This window comes from Eleutherodactylus coqui, chromosome 1 (genome assembly GCF_035609145.1).
Source record: "Eleutherodactylus coqui strain aEleCoq1 chromosome 1, aEleCoq1.hap1, whole genome shotgun sequence".
Taxonomy (NCBI): domain Eukaryota; kingdom Metazoa; phylum Chordata; class Amphibia; order Anura; family Eleutherodactylidae; genus Eleutherodactylus; species Eleutherodactylus coqui.
The window spans coordinates 138269916-138287303 of record NC_089837.1 but is presented as its reverse complement, the minus strand read 5'-3'; the positions used below and the strand labels follow the sequence as shown (position 1 = coordinate 138287303).

At 43.2% G+C, this 17388-nt stretch overlaps 1 protein-coding gene across 1 annotated transcript in view; it reads right to left on the bottom strand.

Annotated features, from left to right (window-relative positions):
- Positions 1 to 2642: 2642 nt before the first annotated feature.
- CLDN11 (claudin 11) overlaps positions 2643 to 17388 on the bottom strand; it is a 35910-nt gene continuing 21164 nt past the window's right edge. The window contains exon 3 of the mRNA XM_066601044.1: positions 2643 to 6037. Coding sequence (XP_066457141.1) covers positions 5802 to 6037 — 236 coding nt within the window. The 3' untranslated portion in view covers positions 2643 to 5801. The remainder of the gene's footprint in view (positions 6038 to 17388) is intronic.

Here is a 17388-nt window from a genome sequence, read left to right as displayed (position 1 = left end):
TTTCTTAGTGTCAGATATCAGCGTGAGGCTCGGTTCACATCACATTTTAGCTTGCCGCTGAGATTTCCACTAGGTATGTTTGAATGTTGAAAACTGTATTCAAAGGTATTCCACAATGAATCCATTCACTTTAATGAAGCAAAGAGAGTCCAAAGGTCCAAACTTTGAACTCCGCTTGACATTCTTTCTGTCTGTTTACTTCTTTTTTAGAGGACACGGTCAAGTGTTGGACTAAGACACAAATAAATTAAAACCAGGTCAAATGGAAGTCAAAGTTTGGACCTTAAAGGCCCTTTCACACACAACGATTATCGCTCAAAAGATGGCTTTTGAGCGATAATCATTGCGTGTAAATGTGCACTTTTTGTCCATCACTGAGTTCAGCTCAGCTTAAAATCTATGTGGACTGATAAGAGGGACGACGGGCAGCGCTGATAACATTCCTCCAGCTGCTGTCCCGCTGCAGAACAATAGCGATGTGTTTAGAGAACAGACCACCTGCTGTTCTCTAAATATATGCAAATGAAGCTGCTTAGCTACCAATGGCCTGATTAGCCCAGTAGTAGCTAATGCAAAATGATCGCTCAAAACTCTCAGTTTCTGACGAATTCCGAGCCATCATTTGTGTGTGTAAATGGACCTTTAGACTCTGTGTCATTAAAGTAAGTGGCTCTTCTGTGAAAAAAGTATCCTCCTGCTGGAAAGCTCAGCCGAGAACTAAAACGTGATGTGAAAGAACCATAAGTTGCATAGACAGAGATGTCTGGTGGACACAAAGTTTACATATGTTTATATACTGTCTCTGTCTGTTGTATTTATTCTAATGTAAAGAGAATGCATGGAAAAAGAATCTGAACAGGGTTTTATTTATAAACTGTAATACTCCACATTTAACATTTCTGTTCTAAGTATTGAGCTTAACGTTTGGGGAGCCACAGGTTGTATAAGTCTGTTCTCCAATTTGGCGATGTTATTGTAACAATTCTGTTTGTATTGGAGTGTCGGCTTGCAGACAATGTCTACTATATTCTTTTCAGTCTGCTCCTTATTTGATGTTTTTGTTATTGTCTTTTTTGCACATGGTCTTTGTGTTGCGTAATTTTGGCAACTGACAATGCTGTATTTGTTGGATTTGTTACTTTTGTGGATTTCAAGTCCCATTGGTGCACTGGACAATGGGTTATTGTGTATTCTAAAGAGAGAAACAAAATATATGCATATCTATTATAAAGTAACTTATTTTCAGTTTATCGTGTGTTAAATCTATTGATTTGAAGCTACTATCTGAAAATACACTTTACCAAAATGTGTATATTTTAATAAATGCATCAAGCTTTAATGTCTGTGTTTTATCTTATATGATTCATTTCCAGCATGGGTTGTACGTAATAATGTGGCCTTTGTGATGGGAATAGATGGAAGCTCTGATATACACTTCTAGCTTCCATCTTGACTGAAACCAACTGTTTCAATACAGCAGGCTATTGTGACATCACAAGTGGGTTTTATTCATGTAAGCTAACGTGAAATTTGATGCAAATTTGCAAATGGCTTAATTCTGCCGCTAATTCTGTGTCAAAATCTGTATTTAGGTCGTACGGATTTTGAGAGTGGAATATTCCACTGCATCTTGCAGAATATTTCATTACGTGTAAAAGCCATATGGTATGTGCACATGTAGTGGAATGGATGCTGATGTTCCACAGTGGAAAATGGACCCCTAAATCCACATCAAATTTTGTGTCAAAAACTGCATCAAAATCGATACTATAAGGGCTCAGTCAGACGGGCGCATCGTCACCCGTGTTACTGCAGGAGGAAGACGGCCGTACCTCAAGACGGACGTCTCTCTGCAGCGCCGGGAGAAAGAACATGTGACCGGCTTCATTGCCGGTCATGTGTTCTTTCTTCAGCGCTGCAGAGAGACATCCGTCTTGAGGTACGGCCATCTTCTTCCTGCAGGAACGGCTCAGTCACACGGGCGCATCGGTGCCTGTGTATGGGTGCCGATGCGCCCGTGTGACTGAGCCCTCAGTACTGATTTATAAGCGGATCCATGAAAGGCTTCTTCCCTTCAACTGGAAAAGTGAAATACACTGCAAAATTTGCGTCACGCTCTGTACCAAATGGTTTGGATTTTGCGGTGAATTCACACCAAAATCCACCATGCAAAATATACTGCAGAAATTGGTGTGAATTTGCACCAAAATCAGCTACATGTGAACATACCTTTTAACGGTATAACTGCAAAAGGCTGCGGTTATCCTCAACTAATGTACTTGGTTACATGATTTGGTTACAGGACTGGGTGGCACTCCAACAAACCAGATCTTTTTTGCATCAGAGGCCGCATCCAGCTCTGCACTGTTTTTAACTCATATACATTCTTGAAGTTTAAGCTTTGTTCCTGCTACAAAGTCAGTAGAAGGGCATAGAAAATAATTTGGTCTATCAAGCCATAACACAAAACGTATCAGCTGTAGATAGGGCATGGTTATTCAGCGGGTTGTGATGGTACATATAACACTGAATTTTGAATTCCTTCTTGGAATAACAATTTAAGTCAACATAACTCATTAAAATGATCTGAAACATTTAAAGGCTGCTTAGAGCAAGAAACCATATAGTATTTACAAGGATATTTTATTAACTTTTATATACGATGGATTGTTACAATAGTTGTACATTTTAAAATGTAATAGCATATTAGTTATATAAAAAGATCACAAAGAAATGGAAAAATATCATTATTATATTATCTATTCTACAGTCATTATGAATATGAACTTTGCATCTCAATTGAAATTCCACAAGTCAACAGTTTTCCACAAATTTCTGAACATGTTCAAAGTAGAAATTTTTAACCGTATAGTGAGATAGAGGGCTGAAATACGTATTTGGTGTGAAGAAAGCCAGACATTTTTGCCAACAGTGCTATGTTTTGGCCACAATTCACATCCCATAAGGTTGGCGTATCACAAATCATCGTAACATGCATTGCCTAAATCAATTCCCAATATCGTAGCACATAATGGAAGACAGCTTCTTATTAGTTGACCTGAACCTGTTACACTGACTACTATTCTATCAGCTCAGTCCTTAGACCCACCAGCACAGACTTTACTGCAGACCAGTCTGTGCTGCCTCTTTCCTTTCACTCATAGTCCTATAAAAAGTCTAATTTTTATGACAGTTTTTAGCTGCAAAAATGGTGTAAATTGTGTGTCATGTGCATCAAATTTACAAAAATGGACCATAAACATCTGTGGAGTAATGTACTTCCAAAAATGATTCTACCGTGTGTAATGCGCCTGATCTGGTATAGGTTTTCTCATTTTCAACACTCTAAAAATACTATTGAGAATCATATAAAAAATAACTGGCTTTAGAAAACATTGTGTGTTGAGCCTAGTCCTTCCTTGTAGCCCAACTGAGGTTGACATTTATGGCATTGGTAGATACTGGTAAAGTTTAAATGGCCTACATTCATTCACAGACTGTTACCATTAAATGTGAATGAGTTTTCAATAATTGCTACAGAATTACAAAGTTCTTAAAATATATTGTATAACAGTAACACGTATGCAGTATAATATGCACAACTGAGCAACAATTAAATTGTAATATATTATGCAAATTAACTTATATGTCATACCTACAGAAAAAAAGGCTGTACAGTTCTATGGAGTCAGTGAAGATAATGGCATCTCATCCACAACACTTGAGTGAATGTGTATAGTGTAGTAGATGGTCTATCAGAGAATGCAATCCTTTGTTATTTGTTCAGTCGCAGGGCCTGGTACCATTTATGTCTTGGGTCTCATAAATACATACTGAGTAGTCTTTATCTCACTTTCACTGGAGATCAGAAAGCATTGTTGAAATGAGACAAAAGGCAGCAAACATCCAAACCTTTCATTAATTCCATCTTTGTTTTTTAGTTTTGGAGTAAACACAAAATTGCTTAATTCTCTCATCTCTATCCATCTGAAAATTGAAAGCACTTATCTCAGAGAGCAAATTTGTTTTTAGGCATTAATATGGCCATACACATTAGAAATACTGTGCTGTGCAAAAACTTTAGGCAGGTTTAGAAAAGATAATGCAGAGTAAGATAGTTTCATCTCTTAGATGGTTTCTAAGAGATGCTGCTTTGGAATACCTCAAGGAAAATATGTGTAACTCCATATCAGCATGGGTTTATGAGGAGTCGCTCCTGATAAACTAATCTGATCAACTTCTACGAGGAGGTAAGTTCTAGACTGGTCATTGTTGACATATTTCTTGAGAATTACAATATAATGCTCATATAATAATATAATCACTAATTACTTCAGAAGTGTTGTAGATCCAGAGCTTATTCTGATTGCCAGAATTTTGTCCTTTAAATGAGGAAAATTGGCTTCTACCTCATTGGGGTTTTTTGCCTTCCTCTGGATCAACATTGGGGGGTAACAGGCTGAACTGAATGTACATATGGTTTTTTTTTTCCGGCCTACATACTATGTTACTAAAAGGTAACTGATTGGCTCCAAATTTATTCTGCAACAGGATAACAACCCTAAATATACAGTCAATGTCATTAGGAACTATCTTCACTGTAAAGAAAAAGCGGGAGTCCTAGAAGTGATGATATGGCCCTCACAGAGTCCTGATCTCAACATGATCGAGTTTGTCTAGGACTACATGAAGATACAGAAGGATTTAAGCAAATCTACATCAATGGGAAAAATGTGGCTAGTTCTCCAAGATGTTTGGAACAAACCCCCTGCTGGAAAACTATGTGCTGGCATACATACTAAGTTGCTTTGAAGGCAAAGGGTGATCACACAAAATATTGGTTTGATTCACATTTCTCTTTTGTTCACTCAGTTTGCATTTTTTTAACGGAGAAAAACTATTAACACTTTTATTTTTGAAAGCATTTGTTACTTTGTGGCATTTTTTCCGCACCAGCTTAATGTTTGCACAGTACTGTATATCAGCCAAACCTGCCAATTTGAGCTGGCCAAACATTGATGTGTATAGTAGCCTCACATCCCATCACCGATGGTAGATCTAAATTGCCAGATCCTTTTGTTCTTGGGAGAAAACTTGCTGTTAATGGTGTCTAGCAGCAGCCGCCGACTTCCCTCACTAAATATGCATTCTTGGTCAAGCTTGCATGCATACGGGGGTTGGGAACTTGTTCAGCTAACAGCTATCTCATGTGCATGGGTAACTTTATACCAAATACTGTTTAACTAGCAGATGAGGGAATAATATACTCTGAAAACTGCTCCAAAGAGGATATTCTTGGGATTGATATTAGATTATTTGATGTAGATATGGAAACCATGACTTCTGTAGTTTAGAGCTAAAGAGTCACATCACCGGTTAATTGTAAAGTTAGAGTCAAAGTACAAATGTCCATGTCTCTCCCAACTATCTTAAAATGATGACTTTTTATAGCTGATGTAACTTATGTAAATGCTTTCTGTTCTATGAGGTGTTTTGTGTAATTATAAAAAGGAACACATTTGACAAATTCATACAAAGGTACATCACTCGTAAAGATAAAAATGCTACAAAGTCAGGATGTTTTCTTTTCTAGGCATCATTTCCTGAGCACCAATGAAATTCTTATAAGGTATACAAGAATACATTGAAGACCTGTAAGAAAACAGTACTCAACATTTGTCCATATACTGTATATGGCACTTAAATTGTAGAACAGCATACATAGACACAACTCAAAGGCACATAAGTTATTAAAGTCCAAAAATGCTGTACAGTCAGCCTTGTCAGATCTTAATTGATCTTTACACATTGGCACTTTTAGCATGGGTAGGGGAACCGGACCCCTGGGAGGAATAATAAAATCGGTTCTCCATGAATGCATGAGATTCTCCTGAACAGCAAACAATAACTATTCCACCAAACAAGCAAAATGCTGCTCCAATCCATCCTGCATACAAGGAGTAGCCGAAAGTCACAATAGTTGTCTCTTTGTGTGTGGATACTGGGAACCATATAGTGGCCATGATGGAAGTCAATGCTACGGGAAAGAAAAATAGGACAATGTTAATAGAAGGCTAATGATTTGAGAGTGTTCATACATAGCATAGTACTATAGAAAAGCCATAAATTATGCTTTTGATAAACTCAAATGAATATTACCGTAAATTAAGTACAATTATGTATTAATTCAATAATGCAGAAGTATTGGCTCTAGGTGGCTAGTACTTTGTTCAGCTCATTCATTTGGTAAGTGTGCCTTCAGAGCGGAGTACACGGTACTGGCTTGTAGAGATGAGCGAGCACGCTCAGTTAAGGCAGTTACTCGATCTCTCTCACTCTCCCCCCCCCCCCCCCCTCTTCCCCGCCGCTCCCTCGAATCTGCTCCGACGAGTATGCAGTTACTCGAGAAGAGCGATGCTTGCTCAAGTAACTGCCTTAACCGAGCGTGCTCGCTCATCTCTACTGGCTTGTTATGTTGCGAAGCAATACAAATTTTACAATGATTATTGCATGATGTAATAAATTGTATGTGTGTCCTTATCAGTCTTTGCATTGTCTTCAGTAAAAATGAGGTCACCATCCCCAGAGTTATATTATTTTCCCCTACCTGCACTGATCAGAGTTATATATATATTCCCATACCTGCACTGATCATCTGTGTGCTTGGTTGATGGTTATAGACATAATTATAAGAGCCTTTCTTTGCTTCTGTTGCATACATGTTATCTGCTGTTATATCCAAATATTACAAGTTTTGATTTCTCAGTCCATAAAGCCTTGTTCTACATCTCACAATCACAGTTTTGGTGCTCTAATGCATTTTTTCAGTTCTTTTTCCTTTTCTCTGTAATGGCTTCCAGTCAGTTACACATTTTTAGCCTCAGCGTTGAGTTGCCTACTCCCAGTTGGAAGAATGAAGAGAAACAGCTGTGTTTTTGTTTTGAGAGCTGGAGGGGAAACTTAATTTTGTCCTATCACTCAAAAATCAAATTACCACATTTCGCACATTTTTAAAATTGCAGTTTTGGATTATTGTATTATACTTCTGTCAATGAAATATTGATAACATAGTGTTCATTTCACTGGGTATATATATCTCTGATGTTTGTATATGTATAAATTAATTCCATCATCAATAAAACAAATCTTGTAGATATGATACCTTTTAATGGCCAAAGGCCCATGTAGACAGTAATTTTTGCTCAAAAATTGCTCAAAACCATCTTTTAAGCAATAATCGTTGTGTCTACCTGCACTGACATCGTGCAGTTTTCGTTAAGCCGTCGCTGATCATTTAGCATGCTGAAAGATCAGCGATCAGTTATCAGGAATTCACAGTGGGATACAGCTGAGACTATTGTTTCAGCTGTATCCCGCTCCTTGATGACAGGCTGGGTATGAAGAACACAGTGGTTCAACTGTGTTCTCCATACCCCACTCGGAGCACTCGGTTGTATAACAGTCGGGCACTCTGAGCAGAGAACAGCTGGATGCAGAAGACAAGCGCCCCTGCTTGTCTTCTGCATCCTCCACTCAGAGCACAAGGTGATCGCTCAACGTTTATTGCTCAAAAATCGCTCAAAAGATACAAAAATACAATTGATTTCAGGGAAGGGCTTTAAATATAAGCCCTTCCCTGAAAATCAAGTAAAAGTGATTTAAAAATAAAAAAAAAATAGATAATCACCTCCCTTCAGCTGCAGGGGCACAGCCACATCTTCTCCTGCTGTCCCCTGCACTGTGGTGCTAATCTATCAGCAGCCGGGGATTTAAAATCCCCGCCTGCTGAAAGAGCTGAATGTAATTGGGTTCTCAGCCAATCACAGGCAGCTCTCGCCTTAAATGGGGAAAATTGGCTTCTACATCATAGTTTTTTTTACCTACCTCTGGATCAACATTGTGGGAGTAATAGGCTGAACTGGATGGACTTATGTCTTTTTTCAGCCTCATATACTATGTTACAATGTTTTATCTTGGCTTTAATTTTAATTTGCTGTAAAAGTGGTCAAACACAAACTATAAAAGCTGAGCAAATCCATCAAGTTTAGTGGGATTGGATAATGATTCTATCTGTCTACAGACCTTCGGACTCCCTCTGATGACAGATATCTGAGAATTGGGCTTCCTGTTTTTAAATATGTGTGATCCTTTTCTCCCATGAGAGATGAAATGTTGCCAGAGTTGTCTAGAAGTGGATTATTTTCCTCTCACGAATAGGTAAAGATACTTGCTCACCCGAAATAAGCGTGCATAATATGATAGAGTGGAGAGAAAAAGCTATCAACCATATGAATGATCACTCAATAGTTATGTCATTAGGGGTTTGTTCATATCAGCGTCACATCAACTGGATTCTGTTTAATACAGGACGAAGAATGGACCGCATTGTAGTAAATGGAGTCTGTTCAGCGTCGTTTAGTTTCATCATAAGACAGATCCATTCTACCACGGGGCGATGTATTCCTGCTCCCTAAATGGAGCAGGAAAACGTAACCCCTGAATGCTGATGTGAGCCAGACGTCATATGGCTAGCTGATAACTCAAATTATTTAATGCATAGTATGAGGAAAGTTTAGTAGAAATGCTTGTTCAGTTTGTAAAAATGCATCTTGTTTCACTGCAAAGCTTTTATAGTTGTCATATTAAATGAATTCAAGGTCATTTATTGTTCCTACAGATGCGAACACCCACATCCCATAATTTGGAGAGCTGGTGACTCATGCAGTATATTAAAGGTCAGTTAACAGATGCACAGAACTGTACTTAAACAGTAATTTCCTGCAAGTTACATATGAAGTCTTGAATATGGTGCAAATGTTTTCAGTTCAAGGAAGCCTAATAAAACTTTCATAACGTTGGTTTCTGTAAGGGGTAAAAAATAGGTCATCTATATCCTTTGTTTCAGGCTAAGAGACAGACTAACCGGACGACTGGCTTTGATCTTAGGAAGGAAATCTGTAATTCAAGTGCTGAATACCTAATCCAAATGTTTTTCTACAAACCTCGGGGTATTGAAATTCTCTCTGTCTTTAAAAGTCAGACATTCTGTAGAGAGCTATTTACATACTAATGCATCAGAGGGGAATGTATTCTACTTACTAATACACGTCGAGCAAAATCAGAGAACAAATATTGAATGTATTCACCCTTGTCTAACAAGGAAGCAAAGTAGTCATTTTACAGAGTCAATCATTTGGGGGGAAGAAATACAATAGATTCAGAATGAGGGATAATGGATGAAAATGTATCCATTTATCAGCTGGTGACCTTTATAAATTCGATAACATACTGTAGTGACAGTATAAGTCCTGTACATCTTTCAATGCAGAGATAGGGTTATGATGGACACCTAAAGCATCTAGTCCGAATCGAACATAATAGTTGTCCAATATACATATTATTAGCAAAACTATTAATAATGGAACTAAACAATGGGGAAAGCAAAATATCACCTTATCAAGCTAATACGGGCAGTCCTGTCTAAAAGCAGGGTGATCACCCTTATGAGGGCAGCCCCACATCCAGAAGCTGGGGTCTACCTTGTCTACCTTGTCTGTCCATAGATGGAAAAAGTAAGCGACAACTGACAGATGTTAATAGCAGCAGTACTAGGAACCAGATGTTACACAAAGTAATATGTTAGAACACCACCAGGGACTTATCTGACTGACAGAATAAAGTAGGGGGACGTGGACCTGACCATGCAGAGAAATAGCCGGCGTCCTCTGAGAGGAGGGGCTGCAATTTATATACTACAATAAAGGTTGACTCGCCCGCTGGAGAAACCAGCTTCCTATAGAGCTGTCCAACTGAACACAACAGAACGATGTTACATGTCGAAGACCTTTATTAGAAAATGAGCAGTGTGAGCAGGTCCTGTCGTGGATGGCAGAAAGTGCATCCAGCAATCTATCGTCCACCCACAGTTCTGCGCCGTCCACTGCTGCAACTCAGAATCCTCTGGCTGCTACTCCTCCTTCCTCCCAGCCTCCTCACTCCATTACAATGACACACTCTGAGGAGCGGGCAGACTCCCAGGAACTGTTCTCGGGCCCCTGCTCAGATTCGGCAGCAGTGGTTCCTCTCCCACCAGAGGAGTTTATCGTGACTGATGCCCAACCATTAGAAAGTTCCCGGGGTCCGGGGGATGAGGCTGGGGACTTCCGGCAACTGTCTCAAGACCTTTCAGTGGGTGACGAGGATGATGACGTTGAGACACAGTTGTCTATCAGTGAGGTAGTAGTAAGGGCAGTAAGTCCGAGGGAGGAGCGCACAGAGGATTCGGAGGAAGAGCAGCAGGACAATGAGGTGACTGACCCCACCTGGTTTGCTACGCCTACTGAGGACAGGTCTTCAGAGGGGGAGGCAAGGGCAGCAGCAGGGCAGGTTGCAAGAGGCAGTGCGGTGTCCGGGGGTAGAGGCAGGGCCAGACCGAATAATCCACCAACTGTTTCCCAAAGCGCCCCCTCGCGCCATGCCACCCTGCAGAGGCCGAGGTGCTCAAAGGTCTGGCAGTTTTTCACTGAGAGTGCAGACGACCGACGAACAGTGGTGTGCAACCTTTGTCGCGCCAAGATCAGCCGGGGAGCCACCACCACCTGCCTCACCACCACCAGCATGCGCAGACATATGATGGCCAAGCACCCCACAAGGTGGGACGAAGGCCGTTCACCGCCTCCGGTTTGCACCACTGCCTGTCCCCCTGTGCCCCAACCTGCCACTGAGATCCAACCACCCTCTGAGGACACAGGCACTACCGTCTCCTGGCCTGCACCCACACCCTCACCTCCGCTGTCCTCGGCCCCATCCACCAATGTCTCTCAGCGCACCGTCCAGCCGTCGCTAGCGCAAGTGTTTGAGCGCAAGCGCAAGTACGCCGCCACGCACCCGCACGCTCAAGCATTAAACGTGCACATTGCCAAATTTATCAGCCTGGAGATGCTGCTGTATAGGGTTGTGGAAACGGAGTCTTTCAAAAATATGATGGCGGCGGCGGCCCTGCGCTACTCAGTTCCCAGTCGCCACTACTTTTCCCGATGTGCCGTCCCAGCCCTGCACGACCACGTCTCCCGCAACATTGTACGCGCCCTCACCAATGCGGTTACTGCCAAGGTCCACTTAACAACGGACACGTGGACAAGCACAGGCGGGCAGGGCCACTATATCTCCCTGACGGCACATTGGGTGAATTTAGTGGAGGCTGGGACAGAGTCAGAGCCTGGGACCGCTCACGTCCTACCCACCCCCAGAATTGCGGGCCCCAGCTCGGTGGTGGTATCTGCGGCGGTGTATGCTTCCTCCACTAAACCACCCTCCTCCTCCTCCTCCAACGCAACCTCTGTCTCGCAATCAAGATGTGTCAGCAGCAGCACGTCGCCAGCAGTCGGTGTCACGCGGCGTGGCATCACAGCGGTGGGGAAGCGTCAGCAGGCCATGCTGAAACTACTCAGCTTAGGAGATAAGAGGCACATGGCCCACGAACTGCTGCAGGGTCTGACAGAGCAGACCGAGCGCTGGCTTGCGCCGCTGAGCCTCCAACCGGGCATGGTCGTGTGTGACAACGGCCGTAACCTGGTGGCGGCTCTGCAGCTCGGCAGCCTCACGCACTTGCCATGCCTGGCCCATGTCTTTAATTTGGTGGTTCAGCGCTTTCTGAAAAGCTACCCACGCTTCACAGACCTGCTGCTCGGAAAGGTGCGCCAGCTCTGCGCACATTTCCGCAAGTCCCACACGGACACTGCCACCCTGCGCACCCTGCAACATCGGTTTAATCTGCCAGTGCACCGACTGCTGTGCGACGTGCCCACACGGTGGAACTCTACGCTCCACATGTTGGCCAGGCTCTATGAGTAGCGTAGAGCTATAGTGGAATGTCAACTCCAACATGGACGGCGCAGTGGGAGTCAGCCTCCTCAATTCTTTTCAGAAGAGTGGGCCTGGTTGGCAGACATCTGCCAGGTCCTTAGAAAGTTTGAGGAGTCTACCCAGGTGGTGAGCGGCGATGCTGCAATCATTAGCGTCACCATTCCTCTGCTATGCCTCTTGAGAAGTTCCCTGCAAAGCATAAAGGCAGACGCTTTGCGCTCGGAAACAGAGCCGGGGGAAGACAGTATGTCGCTGGATAGTCAGAGCACCCTCCTGTCTATATCTCAGCGCAGTGAGGAGGAGGAGGAAGAGACAGCTTGGCCCACTGCTGAGGGTACACATGCTGCTTGCCTGTCATCCTTTCAGCGTGTATGGCCTGAGGAGGAGGAGGAGGAGGAGGATCCTGAAAGTGATCTTCCTAGTGAGGACAGCCATGTGTTGCGTACAGGTACCCTGGCACACATGGCTGACTTCATGTTAGGATGCCTTTCTCGTGACCCTCGTGTTACACGCATTCTGGCCACTACGGATTACTGGGTGTACACACTGCTTGACCCACGGTATAAGGAGAACCTTTCCACTCTCATACCCTAAGAGGAAAGGGGTTCGAGAGTGATGCTCTACTACAGGACCCTGGCGGACAAACTGATGGTAAAATTCCCATCCGATAGCGCTAGTGGCCGAAGGCGCAGTTCCGAGGGCCAGGTAGCAGGGGAGGTGCGGAGATCAGGCAGCATGTACAGCACAGGCAGGGGAACACTCTCTAAGGCCCTGGACAGCTTTATGGCTCCCCAGCAAGACTGTGTCACCGCTCCCCAGTCAAGGCTGAGTCGGCAGGAGCACTGTAAAAGGATGGTGAGGGAGTACGTAGCCGATCGCACGACCGTCTTCAGTGACGCCTCTGCCCCCTACAACTACTGGGTGTCGAAGCTGGACACGAGGCCTGAACTCGCGCTGTATGCCCTGGAGGTGCTTGCTTGTCCTGCGGCTAGCGTCTTGTCAGAGAGGGTGTTTAGTGCGGCTGGGGGAATCATCACGGATAAGCGTACCCGTCTGTCAACCGACAGTGCCGACAGGCTTACACTCATCAAGATGAACAAAGCCTGGATTTCCCCAGACTTCTCTTCTCCACCAGCGGACAGCAGCGATACCTAAGCAATACGTAGGCTGCACCCGCGGATGGAAGCATCGTTCTGTATCCCCATCAAAAACGGGGACCTTTTCGCTTCATCAATCTGTGTATAATATTCCTCCTCCTCCTCCTGCTCCTTCTCCTGAAACCTCACATAATCACGCCGAACGGGCAATTTTTCTTAGGCCCACAAGGCTCAGTCATATAATTTTTCTAAACAATTTTTATACGTTTCAATGCTCATTAAAGCGTTGAAACTTTCACCTCAACCAATTTTTATTTTAACTGGGCTGCCTCCAGGCCTAGTTACCAATTAAGCCACATTAACCAAAGCGATTAATGGATTTCACCTGCCCTCTTGGTTGGGCATGGGCAATTTTTCTCAGGTACATTAGTACTGTTGGTACACCAATTTTGGGGGGCCCTCGCCTACAGTGTAATCAAATGAATTTTTAGCCCACCTGCATTACAGCTGACGTTACATCAGCTGTGTTGGGCACTGCAATGGGATATATTTATGTACCGCCGGTGGCTTCCTGGCACCCACCCATGCTGTGGGTCCACAGGGAGTTGTAACTGCATGTGTCCACTTCTAAAGAACCCCAGTCTGACTGGGGCATGCAGTGTGGGCCGAAGCCCACCTGCATTAAACATGACATTGCCTCAGCTGTGATGGGCAATGCAATGGGATATATTTATGTACCGCCGGTGGGTTCCAGGAAGCCACACATGCCGTGGGTCCACAGGGAGTTGTAACTGCATGTGTCCACTTCTAAAGAACCCCAGTCTGACTGGGGCATGCAGTGTGGGCCGAAGCCCACCTGCATTAAGCACGACATTACCTCAGCTGTGATGGGCAATGCAATGGGATATATTTATGTACCGCCGGTGGGTTCCAGGGAGCCACCCATGCCGTGGGTCCACAGGGAGTTGTAACTGTATGTGTCCACTTCTAAAGAACCCCAGTCTGACTGGGGCATGCAGTGTGGGCCGAAGCCCACCTGCATTTAATCAGATGTTACCTCAGCTATGATGGGCACTGCAATGGGATACATTAATATACAGCCGGTGGGTTCCAGGGAGCCACCCATGCTGTGGGTGCACACGGAATTCCCATTGCGGAGTTGGGGATTCCCAGTTGTACCTGCCTGTGACTATTTATAAAAAACCGCGGTCTGACTGGGGCATGCAGACACCTTGACAGAATGAATAGTGTGTGGAACATAGGTTCCCCATTGCTATGCCCATGTGTGCAGCTCCTGATGGCGGTGGCACAGGATTATATTTCTCATTGCTTCTGTACAGCATTGTGGGCTATCGCCCCGCCCCTTTTAAAGAGGGTCGCTGCCTAGCCGTGCCAACCCTCTGCAGTGTGTGCCTGCGGTTCCTCCTCATGGCAGACGCACTTATAAATAGACATGAGTGTGGCGTGGCATGAGTGCAGCTGAAGGCTGCGCAGGGACACTTTGGTGTGCGCTGTGGACACTGGGTCGTGGGGGGGGAGGGGTTGGGCAGCATGTAACCCAGGAGAAGTGGCAGCGGAGTGTCATGCAGGCAGTGATTGTGCTTTGTTGGAGGTAGTGTGGTGCTTAGCTAAGGTATGCATTGCTAATGAGGGCTTTTCAGAAGTCAAAGTTGTTGGGGGGGGGGGGCCCACTCTTGCCGCTATTGTGGCTTAATAGTGGGACCTGGGAACTTGAGATGCAGCCCAACATGTAGCCCCTCGCCTGCCCTATCCGTTTCTGTGTCGTTCCCATCACTTTCTTGAATTGCCCAGATTTTCACAAATGAAAACCTTAGCGAGCATCGGCGATATACAAAAATGCTTGGGTCGCCCATTGACTTCAATGGGGTTCGTTACTCGAAACGAACCCTCGAGCATCGCGAAAAGTTCGTCCCTAGTAACGAGCACCCGAGCATTTTGGTGCTCGCTCATCTCTAATAAACACATATTTTTTAAATGAATATATTAACAACTAAAATAAATTACAGAAATAGGTTTCTCATCTTGTTTTGGACGTTTTAATATATAATTTGTATAGTCCTGTTCTACATGGTTTTGGTTTGGGGGTCGGTGATAGGTCGTTTTCTTTTTATATATATATTTTTATTTTTTTTTTTTTGTTTTATTCTGTAATATTTTTTTATTTATATTTGTAACTGTTTTTTGTAACATTTCTGTCCCCATGATGTCATATAAAACCTATGGGGGTCATTCACATTGCCATTTTTTTTTTTATTTCACACATTTCCTCTGTAGCTGGGGCATCCATCGGAGCCTTAGTTACAGGAAAAGGCATCCCATTGTAGTGATAGTAGTCACTAACAGAGCTGATCTGGGTCTGCTAGGACCCTGAAGCTTTGCTGTAACAGGGAGCACCCGGCGGTCACATGATTGCCAGGTCACATAGTGGAAGTAACACTTCTGCTTTCTCTATGCACTACATATCCCCCATTGAACGCTATTTAGTTTGCAAGAGAGAAGGCAGAAACAGTTTTTAACTGACAGCCGAGAACCCAACCTGCTCCTGCTACATTGCAGGAGCTTTAATCCCACACCGAATTTTTTACAAACGGCAAAGATTAAATTGCTATAAATATACTGTGCTTGGTCCTTAATGGGTTAAATATTAAATTCTCTTTACTTTTAACCTAGGTTGCCCAGGCTCATGTACGTGTATTTATCATAACTACACCGACACTGAGCTTGGATTCTGCCTTGTTCTAAAATTTAGAAATTGAATACTCTTTTTAAATATTTATTACATTTTCTAGAAAACCATTACTCTGGGACGAAGAGGTAATGATTTTCTTGCAGAGCAGCATCAGGAGGTGAATTTTTAGGGAGCAGCGACATGTTCACCTATTCAGACAGTGTCAATTCTCCGTCTGCGCTGGATGTGACTCACAGATGAATCACCCACCATATTACCTTGGACATTACTCATCTGCTTCCAAGCATATCAGTGAGCGTAAGCCCTGCTCAGTAGATTGATAGCTCATCGTAAACTGAAACATAAGTCACAGCAACATCCAAATAGCAGCTCTTCATGTATTAGGATAGGGAATTCTTCCTAACTCGATGCTAAATAAAATTAGTCAGAGCTCTGCCTGACAGGCATTTCTAAAGACTGTTTTTTGAGGATGCTTCCACCCCTCCTTGCCTTGCTTGAGTGAGTCAGGTATAATGAAAATGGATTGTATTTGAGATGGTGATGTACAAACAGCATTATTAGCAGGGAGCTGATTGGTGCAGCCATGGAAAAGATGAATCTATTGTTTAGTTAGTGACAAGGATTCGGATATTATATAGAGCGAGACAAAAGTCTGTACGCACTCATTTAATTGGATTAATAAAAAGAAAATTAACTTCCAATGTGTGACAGTATTAATTAGAAGAGAGACTACATTTTTTGGTGGAGGAGGTGTTTTCGGTGATCATTTTGAACTCCGCCATATTGAATTCAGCTCAGTTTTTCAAATAGGAAGGGGGTCATGTAATATATCAAGCTTGACTATACCTTACCCAGAAATACATTGGAATTATCAATGTTTGACCTATCTTAACTTGGTTAGAAGTTAATTGAGGGCAACGTTGGTAAATTCTGTCTGATGAGGGGCATTAAAAAGCCTTGAAAGCTTGCATATATAATAATGTTTCTGCTTAGCCAATAAAGCTATCACCTCTATAATACTTTTTTATACAGGAGAATTTAGCATTACTGAGATTTTTCTGGTTAAGGCGGTACTATTTTTGCTCTTCCTTGTCATTTAGAAGCTATATTGTCACCTATATTAGCTGCTTTATTCAGGAAGCAGTCGGCAGTCTCTTTCAGGTCGGCTTGTTATACAGTTTCTGTATCCAACAAAACTAATCTAAGAGTTCATTAGAACTACAAGTGAATAGATGTGACCTATGCTAGTGCCCAAATAATAAGAGCACCACAGGTGAGCTCTTTCCTCAGCGCAGCTACCTTCTGGAGATAAAAACTGAAAGAAACAAATTACAGCAGACCATATGGTGCTCACTAGGCAGGGATCTTATGTCTAGATGAAGACCACAGGGGGCTGCAATGAGTTAAAGACATGACAGAAGGTCTAGTGACGGAGATTTAGAATTTGTACTAATGATTTGGACTGCACAAGAGCTTATATTCAGAGGCCTCCTTTTCCGAGTGTCATAGGGACAACTATGAATTAGAACAACTTTGGCGTGCTATCCTTCAATAAATTCATGTTGCTGAGGCTGCCTTCACATAGGCGAGAAAATCGCGCAAGATTTGTTCTTAGAAAGACGCAGAAATATGAACCCCATTCTTTTAAATGGGGTCATATACGTGAGCGATGTTTTCCTGCATGGCACCGCGATGCGGGAAACAAATGGCGGCATA